General features: G+C 39.4%; 2 protein-coding genes across 4 annotated transcripts; both read left to right on the top strand.

Annotated features, from left to right (window-relative positions):
• The first annotated feature begins 3,709 nt into the window (after positions 1 to 3,709).
• aadacl4 (arylacetamide deacetylase like 4) lies at positions 3,710 to 9,689 on the top strand. Its single transcript, XM_088617610.1, has 4 exons — positions 3,710 to 3,953; positions 5,736 to 5,961; positions 6,581 to 6,644; positions 7,616 to 9,689. The coding sequence occupies exons 1-4, from the start codon at positions 3,777 to 3,779 to the stop codon at positions 8,394 to 8,396; spliced, it is 1,248 nt and encodes a 415-aa protein (XP_088473736.1). The 5' UTR covers positions 3,710 to 3,776; the 3' UTR covers positions 8,397 to 9,689.
• Positions 9,690 to 9,849: 160 nt separating this feature from the next.
• On the top strand, positions 9,850 to 19,068 carry cfap107 (cilia and flagella associated protein 107). Of its 3 annotated transcripts, none has more exons than XM_088617612.1 (5): positions 9,850 to 10,159; positions 12,841 to 12,951; positions 13,322 to 13,496; positions 14,604 to 14,646; positions 14,746 to 18,654. In XM_088617612.1, exons 1-5 carry the CDS (start codon positions 10,049 to 10,051, stop codon positions 14,855 to 14,857), a joined length of 552 nt encoding a protein of 183 aa, XP_088473738.1. In that variant the 5' UTR covers positions 9,850 to 10,048; the 3' UTR covers positions 14,858 to 18,654. The 3 variants fall into 3 exon arrangements, 2 of the variants coding, with proteins under 2 accessions (XP_088473738.1, XP_088473737.1); XR_015929683.1 differs by adding an exon at positions 18,839 to 19,068 and having other exon boundaries at positions 9,853 to 10,159; positions 14,604 to 14,919; XM_088617611.1 differs by having other exon boundaries at positions 9,854 to 10,159; positions 14,604 to 18,654.
• The last annotated feature ends 66 nt before the right edge of the window (positions 19,069 to 19,134 follow it).

The raw sequence follows: 19,134 nt of genomic DNA, 5'->3' as shown, positions 1-19,134 counted from the left end.
TTCATAAGTCCACCAAATGTGAAGATTTTAAATAATATTGTAGTTTACTGTAGTATCACAATGTAAAAAGGTGAAGCAATTTGAATGTTTCTTGAAGGTACATTGAATACCTGATAATACATCTTTTGTTGAGGCTCCTAGTACCACCAATGTCTATAAAGAAATTATAATAGTTTAAAAGGTGGGAGTGTGGTTGTCAGGTGAAATGATTGCAGAAGATCTATGAAAGGATGAGAAGAGTCTGCCTAAGATTTTGCTTTCATAATTAATTTATCAATTAGCTGTCCTGTTGCCCAAGGCTAGAGTGAACACTGTCACACCACTGCTATTGTGTTTTGGCATATTGTTGGTTGTATTCTTGTTCACAGCAGATATAAATTACTCAGATAATTTTCATTCTTAGTTGCATGTCTGATATTTTCTTCCAGTCAGTACCTTCATGTAACCACAATGGGTTTTGCATTGATCATAAAGCTGGCAGATCAGTGCAACACAGCTCATCACTGAGCCACAGATGATCAGACATGCTCATACACACTCTGACAGCTTGCTACTACAAAATAGCACTACCCATTGTTTTCACAATCAGAAGCGAGCAGACACAGCATCAACGACTCTCCTCTCAATGCACTTGAGCAGCTGGAAACTGCAGCTGAACTCCAAGAGCTAGAGTTGAGTTACTTCAGCTTTCTGACAGTGAAAGAAATTAAGAAAGCCATATTGTTTTTTTCTTTAATGTCATTGCCACACATTTTCCATGAAATCTACGGTTTGTAAATTGTAAGATTTATGTACCAAGGTCACTTATAATTGTTAGTAAAGCCTTTTAACATGGAAGCCATGAATCTTCAATATCATTAGCCTCTCTAAAACCCTTTGATGTGACACTACTAAGATATATTTTGTAGCTAACTTCATATCCCCACTTAATGGGTGTGTCTCTGGAAAGTGATTCATGGACTTAGAAAATAATGATAATGTCTTTAAATTCACTTCCCAGCACATACATTTCTGCTGTCAGTTTCCAGTTTTGTGATCAGATGTGGAAGCCTAACTCTTATACGGACTGCGTTTTCCAGACTATCAAGTGTTTTCATATAGCATATAATGAAGATGTCTAGGGTTTGACCTGAGATTTGAATATCCCATCGGTTTCTATTTTTAATCTCATGACAATCCCTTGTTGAATTAATAATTAGTCCCTTAGTCATAAGTTAGACTCCATTACTGAACTTGCACTTCAGTTCAATCCCCAGGAATAATTTAGAAGTCGTGACAGATGGTTACATAAAGGTTACATAAAAATCTGCTGCTGTGCTTGCAATTACTATTATGTTTGCAGTAGAAAATCTGACCAACAATGATAAACTACTTGACTGTTTTGATGTGACACTGAAAGACGACAAAAGTAAGGTGTGTTTGTAAAGTGTTACATGTGGTGTTCCAGAACAGCCAGCCATCTGTTTTAAAGTCTGTTCTTTTCTGTACAAAGATAAGGAAAAGACGTGGTGGTTTCAACGAATTCTTCGGTCATTAATCAAATCTTTTCCTTATTGCAAAGCAAATTCAAGACATAAACAAGTACATTTTATGAAAAACTACTAATTAAGCAAACATACTAATAGCAAAAATGGAATTTGGAGGGGTTCAGCCTGAATAATTCAATGTTTAACAAAGGGAAAAAGGGAGTCAAACTATGCGTCTGCTTTCCATAAAGAATTGCCATCACCACAGTTGTTCCAAAATGGGGGAAAAATGCAAAAGTAAACTGGAAATAAATGTCTTTAGACTTTACCAGCAGTGGTTTTCAGATGAAGAACTAATGGTGTTGCAAACCATTTTGGTTTGATTCGATTTTTGAACTCCCCCCTCATACAATATGTGGCAGTCAACAACAGCCAGAGTTAATCTGCCTCCACACTTCTTCATGTCTGGCCATTTCACCAGGTCAGGTTTCCTGCCTTGTCATTCCATCTGCAGTTTTGTTGAGTGGAAAGGCCGGGTGAGCTTTGCCAAAGTGACATTGTTTGGCCATGAAGCGAGCCCTGTAAAAAATATCTCTTAAATAAATAAATTCATAAGCTCTTGAGGAGGTTCCAGACTGTGATTTTTGGCCTAGCCCCCAAACAACTGTGTGCAAACCGCAGCAAGGCTTTTTCAGAAAATGTGATAGGTTACAAAAGCAGGTCTCACAATGGTTTTATTGTAGGGCTCCCCAGAATTACTGTGAGGTGGGGCAGAGAGGACTAAAGTTGACTTGCACTGGCAGAAGCTGGCTCTTGTTGGCACCATCCTTCATTTTTTTCCTGGTCTGCCAGAGAAACCCACATATGTTTGAAGGTTACGTAAAGCAATACGATGTTGTTTCTAGTTTTGTGAATAAACCCGCTTCCATAACTTCACCTACTTAGGATAGGATAACAGGTTTTGAGTCTTTGAGATTCATTCTGAGTGGTTTCCCCTCATTAATTGTGTTATTAATTGTTAATTTACAGCTGTAAATTAGCACCTTAAGGCTGTCCATTAAAAAGTATATTTTATTCCTTTTTGTTGGCAAAAACAAAGGGATTATTACCCCTTTATAATACGCACAGGTTACATGTTATGACTCTGCAATTTAACACTTTTAATAATTCAACACTGACCTTTGAGTAGTGCACATTCACATAGATATTTGCATGAAAATATCTAATTCTGGTTTTTTCTTGTATGAAGTATTAGTGTTGGTAGAATGACTGGTTACTGTTTGTGTACATGGAGCGGTTTTTCCTTTCAGTAAAGGGGGAATAGTTAATGTTAGAACGGAGCAGAAAAAACCGTATTGCCCAACTCAACGGCATGATTTATTAAGCTTTTCCTGTGTCATTCAACTCGCATAATCTTTGTGCTCCAAGGTTGGCATTTGTAAACGTGACACTGGCTGGGAAATGTAAAATCAGTAGTCCACATTGCCACCTACAGACTACTGAGAAAACTGTATCGTACAACAAGATCCTATGAAAAATCACTTCAACTAAGATTTGTCACGAATTCTTTTAGTTTTATTGTTTTACATAGATTTACTTAATCCGGATTTTGTATCATGGTGCCTATCCAATCAGTTACATAAATATTGGTATGCATGTCTAACCTAGAACATTTTTAGGGCAAGCTAGAAAAATCAATGTTGAAAAAAAATGTCATCAATAAAGGTAAACCAACGATATCTAACAGATCTAAATGATCTAAACGATTTCTTGATCGACATTCTGTCCGTTAAAGGCTGTTGCTTTACTGTAAAGCAACAAGCAATAGTAACATGCTGAGTTACAATTAAAAGAGTTCAATGTTTTTCCTCTCTGCATATATAATTGCACTTGGAAAAACTTCAGTAGAAACCATCTTAATTACCTGAATCACAGAACGGCAACGCTAAGCTTTTCTCTTTTAACACTTGGGTGTTGTTCATATTATTTCTCTCTGGTTTTACTGGTTTAGTTCAGTCTAATTTGCTTCATATTAAATCGCCTATAGTACCTGGTGTTCACCTTTTTTTAAACCCAGGCGCTCCTCGAGTCGTTTTTAAGTCTCCTAAATTTATTTTTTTTGTAAAGACCAAGTTCTACCACCGAGCTAATCTGCCAGTTTGCTTCTTTCACTTTTATTTGAACAGCGCAACCACTTTGCCATGCTATGAATATTCAACAGGCTAGATAAGGTTTTGCGAGATAATTCAATCAGGTGTGGACTAGGGGGTGAGGGGTGAGCATTCTTTGTACTGGTGTCGTGGGGCTGTAATGGAGTTGAGCACAGCGATTTTAATCATAGGCTTCGCTGCATTGTTTGCAGCTTTCCTTCTGCTTTTAATCGGACTTGTTTATTCTGAGTTAATGAACTCGGAAATCCCACCGGGAGTACCTAGCCAATGGAAACTACACTCAATTCATGGTTTGTTCGTTGGGATAGCGCTTGTGGTGAGTATCGCCGCTGAGCTTTTCAAGGACTAACAAAGTCAAAACCATTACTGTTATTTTTACATCACAAATTGTGTATTTTTTGGTTTATGTTATCTACATGGTTGTTACATTTCCTATGCACAGTCTTCCTGGCTAAATCCTGGCTATATTCGATCAAAATTGATCACAAGATACAGTTATCAATCTTCGCCAAGGGAGTCAACCAATGCTACAATGCTGCCACATTCTTGGGTAAATATAAGAATTGAGTCTAACTTGGCAGACACAGGACACAAGGCCAGGTACACACTGTCCATTGTAGGTTACACACGTGTACAATTTAGAGACATCCTCTTTGGAAAAGAATATACATGGAGGGCATGCAATCTACAAAAAATGCAATTGAACAATGCAAAGAAAGGGCGAACCACCACACCCCGTTTTGTTTCCCTCTAACAAGCACTTAAGGCTGAAAAATAAAATTAAGACGGTGAATATTAATTTATAATGGGCTAAGGCTGTGGATACAGAAGCTTGAATGTCAGGGACTCCAGTATACTGTATTTGTCCTTTTTGTCACCCCTGCTTTATGATACTAGATTCTGGCATGCTCACATTTAGAGTAGGATAACATAATGGGGCTCCTTCAGTCCTTGGACCTGTTATGGTGAGAAAATCCCCCAGAAAACTATTCATGTTAAATTTTCCTGCAATAGAAAGCTGGCCTTGTTGAATAATAGAGGTCACAAGTTTTTGGAGGAATCACTGGGTGACTCTGGGCTGGGAGATGCCTAAAAGATGATGACGTGTCACACACTTAGTGAACATGTGAACTAAAAAACCATAGCAATATACCAAAAACAGCAGCAGTGAAGGGACTAGCTCAGGCATCTCTTGCACTGGCCTGTTGCAGTTGGTCCCTCCAAATCACCTGTTTCTAACAGTTACGGACATTGGTAAGTAATTGAACAATCAAGCACGTAATGAGCTCAGTTAAGAAAATTGTAGTCCTCAAGGGAAGACATTTTATGTTTCATGTAATTTCTTAATTACTTAATTTATCAAATCACTTCCCATCATCATAATTAATTAATTTTTTTAGAAATTGTTGATTTAATAAGTTTAAATTTTCTATGGGGTTACTATACCACTAAAAGGGGCTGGACAGGGGCATTCCAGGAGCAGTGTTGCCACATTGTAGCTCAAAAACTGAGCAGGATGAGCCTTGGGTCAGGATTAGGTTGGAAGCCCTCAAAGAAAAAACAAACAGGTTGCTACTGCAAACTGTGTTGAGGGACCATGAGGTTGCACTAACCAGCATTAACAATCTAGTTTCACATTACAGTGACAGGAGACAGCAGGTCTAGCTGGTATAGCAGGTGCTGTCCTTCAGATGGATTCTTAAACCTGACACTGGTTCTAATAGTGGATGCATTACCAATATATTGGTTAATTTCCATCCGTGCAAGACCTTGGCTCCCTAAAATTCCCCCTTAATTCAACTGATGATTCTGTAGGTGTCCACCTGATCTGGGGTGTACTGGTGCTACTGGCATTTGGCTTCAGCAGTAGGTGAGGTGGGTTTCTCTTATCAGAACTTTAAATGTCTGGTTAGACAAACTCAAGGGGAACATCAGTTACTGGCCTCTAACACACACAATGCTTATTTACTGTATATTTGTCATGGAAACTCAATAACAATAACATCCCGATAGCACTGGCTTTTCTCTTAACCATAAAATCCAGGCAGCCCTGCAATGCAATGTGCACTTCTCCCTTGTCTTTTGTTCCCTCCAACAGGGACGGATCTTTGAAAGGCTGGGGTTATGCCACCAGGTAGTCTTCACACGCTGGGTCATAGCTCGCTTTTTAGCCCCGAAGAAGTCGGCGCCTCCGGGGCTCCTGATCAAGGACCTGGTGTTTGCGGAAGTGCCAGTCCGAGTATACCAGCCCACGGCCCCCTCGGCGGGCAAGCGAAGAGGCCTTGTCTACTTCCACGGAGGAGGCTGGGTGATGGGAAGCATTGGTAAGCTGCCCGGCTTATTATTCACAGTACCGTGCTCTGCTTATGCATGGAATGAGGGCCTTCCCATCTGTACCAGCCTTAGGATCCTCTAAGGTAGAGAATGTGATAATTGCTAGGGGTTATAATTACTGGTATTAGCAACAATCTGGAACAGCATGAGCCCTACATGTCTGTCTTTTGAATAACATAGGAAGCTTTAACAACAGGGACTAAAATAGAAAATGTCTTTAAGGATATACAGAATAATAAATGCAAGTCAAATAGATACAGACTGTTATTATACCTAAGGGTTGTTTTCTGATTCCTTGTTAAAGTCATAATGCTGCATAGAAAACACTGGAGTGCTTTAGTGTGCAATATATAACGATCAGATCCTCATTATTTTTCTTTGATGTCTTGTGGTCTGCACGATCTATAAGTGAAACGTGTAAGGTTGCTGCCAGGATTTTGCGCTAGTGTTGGTACTAGATGGATAAAATTAAAGTGCTACTATTGCTGCTGTGGAATGAATGCCCTTTCCCTTCATTAGTGCACCTGTTTCAGAGGAAAGTCATATCAAAGGAAGTGATTCTTTAAGGCGTTTGGATGTTTGTCAAATTCCGTCTTTACATTTCCATAGATGTCTATGATGAGGTATGCAGATACATCGCCAAGGAATCTGAGACAACTGTGGTAAATGTTGAGTAAGTTTATGCTGACATTTCTATACCTGGAAGAAGTTTGTCTTCTCAAAGCCTTTTATAGGGTTAAAAGTATTAAAACTAAACAAAAAGGAAATATTTCTAATGGCCTTTATGAAATAAATATGTTTAATGCATATTGTAAGACATCACACTGTTTGTCCTTTTCAAACACCATTAATTAGTTGAAAACTGATTATTTGGATATTTTTTACCGATCTGCTGTATCCTAATAAATTAGGAGATAATCTGTGCTCTGTGGTTTATCTCTCATTTGTGTCACTGTCACCTCACAGTGGTTGACATTAACAATCTGAGGTGGGAACAGCATTACTATAATGAGGTCTTGACATTCCTGCTGGCAGCTCTGTTCTATTTACAATGGGCTAGATAGATTTTTCAGTCTCCAGCAAGAGAAATTTGGGCCCCCAAATTTGTCAAAGGGCCTGGTATACCTTTTACTGTGTTTTAACAGTAAAATCCTGTGGGCTTGGCAGATCTGGTTTTGACAGCAAAAGGTCTAATTTGGCAGTGCTTCTAGGTGTCACATCCAGTTTTCATGAGAGAACACAGGCAATGCATTTACACTAAAATCTAAACAACAATTCATTAGCTCACTAGAAATTTAGTTAAAAAGCAGATGTTAAATAAAAGAATGCCTAGTTCATTTTGCTTGGATATCTAAAGGCTTTAGATTATTACCTGAAGTCCAGCTTGGCTCAGACTTTTGGACTTTCATAAATAAAGCACTATGTTATCAGATCTGGTTTATAATAAAATATATTCCATGTGTTTATATGTTGTTTACTTTACCATAGAAAATGCGATTTTTAACAAGCTTGATCAGGTACTGTTTTGGAAAATGTTTGTAGTCTAAAGACGCCAATCTCTTGAGACCTAAGGTCGTCGTTTTTCATTACATTAGTACTCTCTACCCCAAGAGCAGCGGGGCTTTTAACTATGTTCTCTTGAAGGTATCGGCTGGCTCCGGAGTACAGATACCCAGTGCAGCTGGACGATTGCCACGCGGCCACCAGTCACTTCCTTCGAGTGGCGGAAGCGGAATTTGGGGTGGATCCCCGCAGAGTGGCCGTCGGAGGGGACAGCGCCGGAGGGAACTTGGCAGCTGCTCTCTGCCAGCGGATGGCAGAAAAGGAGGATGGTCCTCTCACTGCTCCATGTGCCCAGGTCTTGATCTATCCTGCCCTGCAAATGGCAGACTTCAACCTCCCCTCCTATCAGCAGAACCATGCTGTGCCTATTCTCTTCCGTGCCCGGGTGCCCTTCTATTTTATTCAGTACCTAAATGGTGACACATCTGTAATTCCAGATGTCTTAGAGGGAAACCATGTGCCTGCTGACCTCAAGCTAAAGTACCGAAAGTGGCTGTCCCCGGACAACCTCCCAGCAGAATGCAAAGCCCGTCGTTTTGTCCCTAAAGTGGTATCTTCTTATGATGGAGAAGTTTATGACGTAGTCAAGGGAGGCCTGGAGCCTGCGGTTTCCCCTTTACTGGCAGAAGATGCTATCGTCCGCAAGATGCCACCCATGTTTATTCTGACCTGCGAGTACGATGTGCTCAGGGATGATGGGATACTCTTCAAGAAGCGCCTGGAGGACCTGGGTGTGCCCGTCACCTGGCAGCATGTGTCAGATGGCTTCCATGGCATCATAAACTTAAGCAGCGGCTGGCTGAGCTTCCCCTCATCACGGCTGGGCTTAGACAGCATCGTGAACTATGTGAAAACTCTTTGAATAGGGACTGCGAATGTTAATCATAACCTAGGTCCCATGCTGTAGAAACATCCAAAGTCCCTTTTTCTCAGTGAAAGTATTAACATTACAGCAATATAAGGTCTCTCTAGCTCCAGTCCTTAGGGATTGGGCATCTAGTAGGTTTTCTGTGTCTATCTAAGCTGATCTCCACCTGGGAAAAGTGCTAAATTGATCCAATTAAATATTAACTGGATTGTTTTCTCCCTTCTCCACAGCTCTTAACTGTTGCTGATTTATAGAGACATAGAAAACTTGCTGGATTTCAGTCCCTGAAGACCAGAACTAGAAGCTCCTGAACGAATGGGTTTTGTTACTTTAATGTTGAGATGCAATGCCAGCATGGGATCTTGTATTGTAATTACCTTATTATAGAACAAAAAACCAATTGCTGTAGAAAAATACAGGACAAAATCAGGACCAAGAAACAAAGAAATGAGTAAAGAATGATATTTTGCAGGATACAGAGCATGATATTTTTTGATTTGTAGAGATATGTAAAAGATTTTGTAACAGCACAAAACATTTTTTGAAGCACTGGAGCTGTCACTGAGCAAGTCAAATTGTGCACATTATGTCAATAAAGTGTAGGAAACCTATGCAATTTTTGTGCAATGTAAAAGCCTCAGTTTTCATCTTTATGGTTTTGCCTGAAAATGCTTTATGCTTTGAATACAAGCTAAACTTCAGTTTATTCACCAGTGAGTGTACACCAGCAAAAAATAAAACAATTGTGAAGGAATTACACCTTTTTCCTTTTCTGTCCAACATAGAACACCTCTGTGCACATACTGTAAATGCCAGGCAGTATTTCACTATGTCATACATTATCATGCTGCCTGTTGAGGAATGGATCTTTTTGGAATAAAAACAGGCAGAGAATATCGAAGAGGACATTTTGGTGTCATGTGAATCTTAATTTGCCCCTCCTCCCTATCTTTTACTGGCATTTTTGGTTCAGATACAGTGGGTGGTGATATACTGTAACCCCCACAAAGACTGCTGCTGATCAGACAAGCAGAGCTTTAGGTTGGACTTACTTAGAAGGCAGGGGGACCTCAAAGACTAGAGGCACCGGCCAGTGACACCAAGTGAATAGTGATTGATAAATACCCATTCAAATGAATTATCTTGACTTAGTTCAGATATATTAATATTTTAATACATTGAAATGCGTTAGACAATTTTTATTTTTAAATTTGTTATAACAAGCTGTGGGCTTCCCTAATAATTGGGTGCATCTTTAAAATAACTAAATAAATAATTTGCTTTCTATTGTTTCTATCATCTGTTCTAATGGAAGAGTTGCTTTCGAGTGTTTCAGTTGTGAAAGGCCCCCTTGACTGAGAAACTACAAAAAACGCCAAAGGCCATGAGGTATTTGGTAACTTGCTCTTCGCTGCTGTCTGCAACATAGAATTGCTGTTGCCTGGAGAGAATGTTTGCTGTGTCCATGGCAACAGAACACGTATCCTGTGTAAGTGAGCCACAGAAGCACATGGAAGTGAAACATTAGGCCTCTTTCACCTCCCTGCTTTGGACACTAAGCGATTCGAACCCCAGTGCTAGAAGCGGCTGCTCAGCATTGACAAAAGTTAAAATTGTCAAAGGAAGTTGTCCCCTTTTCCTCAGGCATGGCGGGTGCACAAAGAGATCCACGCAAATGGAAAATGCCTGGTTGGAAGATAGAGCAACAATACTCCAATAAAGTTCTCATTGGGAACTGGGTGGAGGAGAGGCTGCAGGTAAGGTGTGTTTAGTCTGCACTGCGGTGCTGTTAATGACCTAATGAGATCTAACCTCTCCACCTGAGAGAAGAACCAGACTGGTTTATACATTTTTATACAGCTACATTTTAGGGCCACACTTGATTTGTGTGGGAAACGGGCGATGAAGACTCTGAGGGGGAAGTTGCACACAAAGATCACCAAGCAGCAGGCTTTTACTGTTTTCAATAAGTTTGTTTAATGTGATGTCACTCCTGTTCTTGACACTTTGCAGAAACTGGGCTATACAAGTCTTCTTTTTTAAAATTAGATTTAAATAATGGAACATTGCCACAGTATTATCCATTAACAGAAAGCTTCTTACTGTTATTAAGGGCTGTACCAACCCAGAGCGCATCCCAGAAGCATAGCTTTCAAGACATGAAATGGTTTCAGACCAGTGGCATTGACCTATGTAGTTATGAAGTCATTTGAGAAATTTGTTAAAAGGCATTATACTCCACCAGGTAGAACACCAATGGATCCCATGCAATTTTCCTTCAGGGCTAATAGAGCAGTTGAAGATCCTCCCCTCAGACTACAGAATCTTTGATGTTTACATACTGTATAGAAGGTCCTAAGACACATGCCAAGCTTTTATTTATAGATTTCTCATCATCCTTTAACAGCATTAAAATACACTTTTTAGTGGAGAGATTATTCTTAAATTTTAATCTAGACTTCTAATCTTAGGTTTTTGACTAACAGGTCACAGAGAGTGAGAGTAAATGGTTTTATATGAGAGTAGCATTGTTCTTCTACTAGGTCTCCTCTGTGCTGTGTGCTATCCCCCAACCTATACGTTCTGTATACAGACAGCTGTAGAAGCCGTTTTGAGGACAGAAATACAATTCATTACGTTTGCTGATTACTTTGTCGTTGTCAGTCTCCCCCAAGATGTAAACATTGTGGGCTTGTAGTAGATTATTTTGTTTATTGGTGTAAGAAATCCTTCAGCTTAATTTGTCATCATAGAAAGCAACCACCAGCTGAAAAGCCAACAGTCATTGAGGGGCAAGAAAGTGAAATTGTCAACAATATCTTGACGCCACTGTGGATTACAAGCTAAGTTTTGAGGAAAACATGGATGAGCCAACAGTGTTCTTCCAAATAAAACCCAGCTCGTTTAATGTTTGTACTGCAACAATGACTTTATTCTGTTGAACTTTCACTGACTCTGTCCTAACATTCACCTCAGGGGCCTGTTTCGATGACCTTAATGCATGAAATAAAAACAAACTGAGCAGGATTGTGAAGATAGCCAGCAAAATTATTTGCTCACAATAGCTACAGCTTTCAGACATCTAGTCAAACAAATAGTGCAGAAGGTCAAATTAATCATTGACTGTCATGACCATCCCGTGCGCAGTGAATCTGTGCAATTAGATTTAGACTACCTAGATTCAAAGGAATTATAATATTTTATCCCAATGGCTAAAACTCTCATTAAAATAGACATTTTACTACATTTTCTTACATTTTTCTACATTTTACTTTATTATATTATTTATTTTTCTCATAATACTGGTATGTCTCATAGGTTTTTGTTGTGTTGTGTTCAGTGTATTGTGGGTTGTTTTAAATTAAGTAAATTGGAACTTCAGCCTAGTCAAGAAACCAGTAGTGGTCAAAATTGACTGAAGTTAAAGCACACGTGTCCAAACAAACAGAATCAGTTGAAAGACAATTATTAAGCTAGCCAGCATTGTGAGTTTGGAAGGTGGCTGGAAACTAGATTACTGGATAAAAACTAATTTGAGTACAAGTAGAACTTGGAAACTCCATATAAAACTAACTGGATTGCCACTGTGCCACCTACTCTAGTACTATTATAATGACTATTTCTGATTCTTCTTTTTTCTTCGTACATAATATTGAATCATTTTAGAATTTCAAACAAGATGTTTGCCCCTGGTGTGTGGCATTTCTCATTTTGAGGTTTTTCTATTTTTTATTTATGCCTATGTTGCAGAGAGTCTGGCCAAAGGGTTAATCTCAAGATCAAAGCGTAGGACTGGAAGTACTTAATTTGCTAAAAATAGTTGTAAGCTGCAAGTCGACTTCTTTTTGCAGTTATTGTTCTGACAGGGACCCTGTTTGGGTGGATTTTGTGATTGCCCAATTACACATTATCAGATGGGCCTCTGTTTTTATTTACATTTTGCGTGTCACAGTTCATTAACCACCCAATGAGCACATATGTGGAATTTGAGTTTACCACATGAGGCACGGTTAATCTGTCCTACAATTATTTATATATATTTTAAAATAATGAACAGTTTCAGTCCAGTGGGCTAAAGCGTCTTTGAAGACTTTGCACAGTGTGCTAATGGCAGGGTTCCTGGGAGGTCTAGCCCACAAATATGGTATTTCATCTTCGTTTATGCATGGCAGAGCCTCAGTTTCCTCTTTGCCCCTTCACACACATAATAAAAACAGCTGGCGGCTGTGCCACTAAACTGGCGGTAAAGGTTTTTTTTTTTGATTGAGCAGACATTCCAGTCCGTTTAGAACTTGGGCAAAAAAAAAGATGTTTTGGAGATGTAATGTAAATGTGTTGGGGTGGCAGCTTCATTGAGCACACAGTGAAGCTGTCATGTTGCAGAGCTCCTGTTCCGCTCTGTGCTCTCCACCTGCTTCTCCATGCTTGTTTCGTACAGTTCACCAAACAGCCTCACGCTGCCAGCAGCAGCCAGCGATCCGACTACCTCCCACACCGAGACTGCAGGCCTGACGCTACAGTGAGGAGAGCAGCTCTTCGGAGAGGAGAGGTCAGTCCCCCCCCCCTCAGCACCAGACCCCAAAAGTTGCCTCTTGTCCTCCTTTACAATTCCACTCATTCACATCACCCAAGAATCCATTCTCATTTTAAGAATCCCATGGGTATTTTGTCCTGCAAAACAGTCTAGAAGAAGCTGATTTTTTTCGCTCTTTCATAACTAAAATGATTGGTACAATTCACACTTCAAACATCCACCAGGTTTCCAGAACACTAAAGCCACTACCCCCCATTTTTAAATTAGTGTTAGAGTCTAAATTTTGTACTGTACATCCAGTCACTCTAACAAGACATGAAGAGACACACGGGGGTTTCCCTGTTATAAAATTCTGTTTCACAGTCTATGTGCCTGTGTGTTACAGGGCCTTCCTCAGAAGCTGCTACTCTCTCACCACAACCCTCCTCGCTCTCACTACCTGGTTTCCCTATATGATGAGGTGTACAACCGCAGGGGGAACTCCACCCTGCCCCCCCTTCGTTCCTGGAACGGGGACAAGCTAGCCTGGGTGCCAGAGAGGACCGATCATCCTGCGCGGGGTAAGGCCTACCATGTGAACAGTTTATCCTTTGCCAGGATTCAATGGCCATGGCGCCACACAACCTGGTGGCAAACGAACCAATCCGCTGAAGCTAAAAAAAAAACAGTCACATGACCTAGGGGGCAGGCAATACCTTTCAAGATAGTTAATGCTGCTACTGCAAAAGGTTCATATTGAATGATCCCTGCTACAGGCGTACCAGATAGTCTTTGCTGCCATGGATATACGTAGAGCTCACTCTACCCTGGAGGCAAGCTTTGGTTACAATTCAATTCAATTTACTCCCTAACTAACTCCCCCTGTCAAATAAGCCCCAACAAAAATACAGAGATGCTCTGTTTTTCTTGTAAATCATATATGCATTGATACACATTTCCATCCTTCCATCTTCTAACCACTTCTTCCAATTCCTAATGCAAGAAATTGTATGTGGCTAATAAAGTGATCTTATTGGGGAAGTCACTGCCAGTCCTGGTAAATAATGGGGGCAAGGCAGGGTACACACTGAATGGGACGCCAGTACATCACAGGGCATGCACTCATACCAGGGTCAAAATTCCCAGAAGCCATCTAACCCACCAGTAGGTCTTTAGACTGTGGAAGGAAACCGGAGCAATCACCCACACCGTGCTGCCCTTATACAAACTTTCAAATCAACTAAATGCAGTGAAATTGTGCTTTCTTGTCTTTAAGCTCATTGACATTGCTACTGAGGTTCCTAAAAGAGATTAGCACAAGAACTTTGTTTAAATCATATTTGAGTACTGTGACATGTTTTATTTTATTTACCAAATTACATACGTTTGAAAAATGAAAATCTATGATTTATTGTGTATAACATAAAACAGGATATTTAAAGGGACATTAATGGACACCATCCAATCCAATTCTTTCTCTGTAAAACATATGAACAAAATCACAACTACCGACTATGTCTAATTAAGTATTGTCTGCACTGTTTTTTAACTCTTTAAAAAAAAAATGGAATACCTTCTTCCAAAGCTGTCTTCAAATCCATTTGATGTTTTTTTTTCGTCGGTTGAAACTTAGAAGGTGATTAAGAGAACCACTCAGGATCACTCATTTCAGATCTTTCTGTCCCCAGCACCCCCGACCAATTTCGGGCTCCTGGAATCACAGCTCCCTAGGTGGGACAGAGAGGGGGCCCCCCTCTTGCTTCAGAGTGTGTACAGGAACTCATATCCCCACCACCCCATCACTGCCTTTACTCTCCCTCGGTTTGCCAGTGCTCCCCGGCAGTTCTCCAGCCACCTGCACCCCACCAACAAAACCAACAAAGACCTGAACCTGAAGGACCGTCCATGCCTTCTGGTGCCAGAGAATACCCTCTGCCTGTGACCAGCATCTGGATGTGGCCTAGACTGCAACAGCATTGCTTCTAGGAGAAAAGCACCTCCTTTGTAAGCACCCGATTTAGCAATTAAATACACTATTTAAGAAAACACAAGCCCATTCTAAGGTTCCTGCGTATCCCATGATGTCTAATAGGGTGTCTTTCATACAAAAGCAGCGGAGATATCTCTCTTTTGTTAAAGCAAGAGAATAAAAACTCGCCAAACATTAAAACGTTATGAAGAGTGGTAATGGGGACCTAGTAACGACAATATCAGGAATCCAGGGGAAAATTGCTCAGAAAGTGCTATAAAGCAAAAAAAAAACAAAACAACTGTGGATGTTATGTGAAAAAGTAGTTTAAGACTTAAACCTTGACTTCAAAGCCTTGGGCTGTAATTGAAGGTGGCTGTGAGATGGTCTAGGAGCATTTTAGCTGAAAGCTCTGTCTCCCCTTGAAAAGGTAATGATGCCCAAAATGTTTCTCACACATCAGCTGTTATACTGTCGGCTCTTTGTGCTCTTATCTTTCCTGAGAGCAGCCATAGCAGACCAGCCTCTAGATGTCAGTACTGCCCAGAGTGTCTTTGTGAACGTTTATTTACGTTCACAGCAGCGCTTCTAGAGGCTGAACAGATGATAAAGGTGCAGGAGGTGACGGATTAAGGGAGCAAGCTGAGGGAAATGAAAGACTTCTTTACCTCCCTATGAGTTCAGTGATTAATTCCTGAGGATCAAAGGTCCATATGCTGGTCAGTTCCAGGCCTTTCTGTCCTCCCGCTGTCTGTCAGCTCACTCAGAGCTCTCCACCTGTCTCTTTCTGGCTGCAGTTAACCATGTGTGTGATGCTGCTTCAGTTTGGAAGACTTCAGACTTTTCCTCATGCATTAACTAGGCATGAATCATCTTGTATAGATATCTACCTGTTACATTTTCGACTACACGTGCTACCTGGCCTGGCTTTATAGTTATTGTTACCATAGTTCTTTGTCCCAGCAGTAACAATTAAAACATGCATAAAACAGTGATATTTTTGTTCAAAAACAAGATTTTGAATTGATTTCATCTGTAGGTCAAGAATTCTAAGTTACATTTAGCACTGTATTCAGTTTGAAAGACTGAAAAAGTAATTTTATCTCATAAAAGATTGACTGTGCATTTCTTCACCTTCTCTGTCTTTGCAAAATTTTAAATTGTTGAATTTTAATGTTTTGTTATTGTGTTTTTTGTTTCGCTTAGTATTTCCATTTTTCTTTCTTTTTGATATGGTGGAACTGGCTCAGCATGCGAGTGTAACCTAGCAACAATCGATTTGCAGTTATATTAAAACTTCAAAAGACTAGTTAGAATTGAGAAGTTGTGTGTTTGTAACTTTAATTTATGGTTTCCTTTGTGTGTTAAAATAGTATTTGGCTTAAAAGTCTCTGGGTAGAAATAAATGATTAGAACACAGAGTTTTCTATTAACCAAATGTTAAAAGACAGATTGTACAGAGTTCCTACTAAATTACCAAGAACACCACAATCCATAGTAGACACCTCTATTTCATCTGCAAACACTTCAGTGGTTTAAATGTTCTTGTTCCACACAAGCTTCTGCAGTAAGTCCAAGAAAGTCAAATCTGAAATACTGTACACTGATATTACTGTGTGTATGTCTATTTTGTTTCTGCTTTATGATGAGCGATGTATACATTAGACCCATTTGTAAAGATGTTTATCGCAAAATGTTATTACAAGGCACAGTATCATCCGGGCTTCTCAAGAAAATTAAAAATCACTGGGGTCTTTTTTTCTAAATGACTTCAATTAGGCACAGTAATTAACTGACGGTCATGTGCCCAAGTGGATATGCAGAAACAGCAAGCGCAGCATAAGAACTGAAATGGAGCAGCACAAGTGTTTTTTTAAACTGTGCTGTTAAAAATTAAAAGCCAGGTATCTTTCATTCTTTACAAAAATGTAAGAAACTGTCACTAAAATAGCTCCGTTCCATACAATGAAAAAACTAAGGTGACTTTTGCACATGGTATTACATTTCTGATAATAATTATTACATCATATGATAAAGGACTGAGACTGTGAATAGACAAATCAGACAACCATGGAAACACTAACGTGGAATGTGTGCAAATGAGGCTGCTATGTATTATAGAGATAGTTTGCTATGTTCAGCCCATCCTTGTTATTGTACAAGCAGTGAAGTGAAATGAAGCAGGGCACATTTCTTTATTTATTGTGGGGTTTGGGCTACTCTTCTGCTAAATGAAAACTCATTGTGTAATTTACAGTAAGTCTAAGTTGAATGTAACTCTACATGTTTGTATATTGTACATATGCAGCCTGAAGCCTTTCCAACCCCCTCCACTCAAGAATTGTACTACAACCAGCTCCCAAATTGCTGTATCGATCCTGCTGATTACAATTAGGAATTGTGAATTGGAGCAAGTTGTAGCCAGTTGAGGTGTACTGTTGTGTGGAATCGCAATGATTTCTGCAGCTGCCCCAGCTCCCTTATCACTAACACTCAGCCCAAACTCAACAACAACCTCACTCCTGCTCCTAACCCTTAAATTGGACCCTGTCTCCAATGCTAACCTTCACTCATACACAAGGCAGCGGCTGAAATCACAATTGTGCCAAGCAAATCGCACCACAGCAAATGATGCGTTTCAGTTAAATGGCCAAAATGCAACTCTTCTAGAAATGCTAGAATAAAAAATTCAGCACCCAATGTCTAACAATGGCATGAAAAGGTTTACTGTTTCAATGCATGCATAGTCACAATGTTCAGGCACTATACTGTATTTTGTATATTTTGGTTTGTTTTTAGGAATTATGGTTATATGTTTTCATTTTCCATAATTCTTATTAGCTTGATATTTTGCTGTGATCCCTACCAAGAATAAGTGACTTTCTGATAATGGATAGATAGACATTGATATTGCTATTTAAATTTATTTTAGAGTGAGTGTTAAATGAAAGATTTTTGGTGTTCATGCTGAAGATGGCACACTTTCAGCTGTTTAAAAGAAGGCTGTGGGTTATGGGAGTAGACATTTAATGTACATACATTAAACTGAACAGCTGTGGTCAAGGAGGAGCAATTAACACCTCCATTCCGTCCATCATCATCAGCACAAGGCTCAATATAGTCACACAGGGAAAATAGCTGAGTGACTCACAGTAGCTTAAAATTTAATTAACAAAATGCAATTTTTATAAAGGAAGGGTAGACAGATCCTAAATAAATCCCTTGATGTCCCAAGGTTTGCAGTGTATTGCATAGAAACTATGTTTTATATTTGACATTTAATCAAGTACATCAATGTACTGTCTTTTTGGTTAAATAAAAGTACGTTGGTTTTTGTTTCATACATTTTATTCTAATCCCTCCTGCACTTCAAAAATTCAGCCCTGTGCATTATAACAAGACTGGGGGTGGACTGGATTTGCTTTTCAGGATTGTTTGAAAATTCACATACATTTTTCCTTCTCATATTCATGTAGCTTCTTATTTGCAGACTTTCTCACATTCTTATATTCAAAAGACTGTTGAGCAAATTTGTCTTTCCATTTTCATTCTAGTGAATATTTTATTTCATCTTTTATTACATTAAAGATGACTGCAGCTGAATGTGTATTTTAGCACTTGTGTATCAACTTAATGATGTCTGTGCATTGATTACTATTGCATATCCATCTAATCTATAAAAGCATCTTCTGATCTATTTAACCTTATTTGTTGGCTGTGTACCACTGAATTACTTAATCTGGAGAAATAATATCTGAATTTAATCGTTTCCTAAGAGTATGATAATTTGTGTATGTAGTTTTATCTTTCTACAGCTTCTTGAGAGCAATTAATTTGATTGGGAGATGTGACCTAAACCTTTGAAAACAAAAGTTTATTTCAGAAGACAATGAAGGCTTTCAATATTCTCCAGGCAGGTCAGTAATGCTTCTCTTCTGTCTTTCTGGCCAGCAGGGGTCTCCATCACAACAGGGATGGTTTCAGATCAGTGCTTCATCCATAATGCTTGTCCAGTTTGAAGTCATGTATCCATGAAGAATTATGACAGCCAGTTTTGACACCCAATATAACTTCATGCTATACTTGTGTAGTGTGCGTGTGCACACTTCCTGGACAACAAATGTAAATTCCTCTGTGTCTTTATCAAGACAATCTGGGCAAATAATTAAAGAAAGAAAAGGGAATTCTTGGATATGCTGCATAAATTGTGCAATTCAAATCATGGGAAGTTGATAAGGAACTCAACACAA

Source organism: Lepisosteus platostomus, chromosome 23, assembly GCF_059453375.1.
Source record: "Lepisosteus platostomus isolate fLepPlt1 chromosome 23, fLepPlt1.hap1, whole genome shotgun sequence".
Taxonomy (NCBI): domain Eukaryota; kingdom Metazoa; phylum Chordata; class Actinopteri; order Semionotiformes; family Lepisosteidae; genus Lepisosteus; species Lepisosteus platostomus.
The sequence above is the reverse complement of the archived record's forward strand: the minus strand, read 5'-3'. Positions and strand labels throughout refer to the sequence as shown.

Excerpts from the sequence above, each read along its gene's own strand:
- cfap107 (XM_088617611.1), top strand. The coding sequence starts at position 10,049 with ATGGCGGGTGCACAAAGAGATCCACGCAAATGGAAAATGCCTGGTTGG. Across the intron at positions 10,160-12,840 it reads GGGTGGAGGAGAGGCTGCAG|TTCACCAAACAGCCTCACGC; the intron begins GTAAGGTGTGTT and ends TGTTTCGTACAG. Across the intron at positions 12,952-13,321 it reads CAGCTCTTCGGAGAGGAGAG|GGCCTTCCTCAGAAGCTGCT; the intron begins GTCAGTCCCCCC and ends TGTGTGTTACAG.
- aadacl4 (XM_088617610.1), top strand. The coding sequence starts at position 3,777 with ATGGAGTTGAGCACAGCGATTTTAATCATAGGCTTCGCTGCATTGTTT. Across the intron at positions 3,954-5,735 it reads TCGTTGGGATAGCGCTTGTG|GGACGGATCTTTGAAAGGCT; the intron begins GTGAGTATCGCC and ends TCCCTCCAACAG. Across the intron at positions 5,962-6,580 it reads CTGGGTGATGGGAAGCATTG|ATGTCTATGATGAGGTATGC; the intron begins GTAAGCTGCCCG and ends ACATTTCCATAG.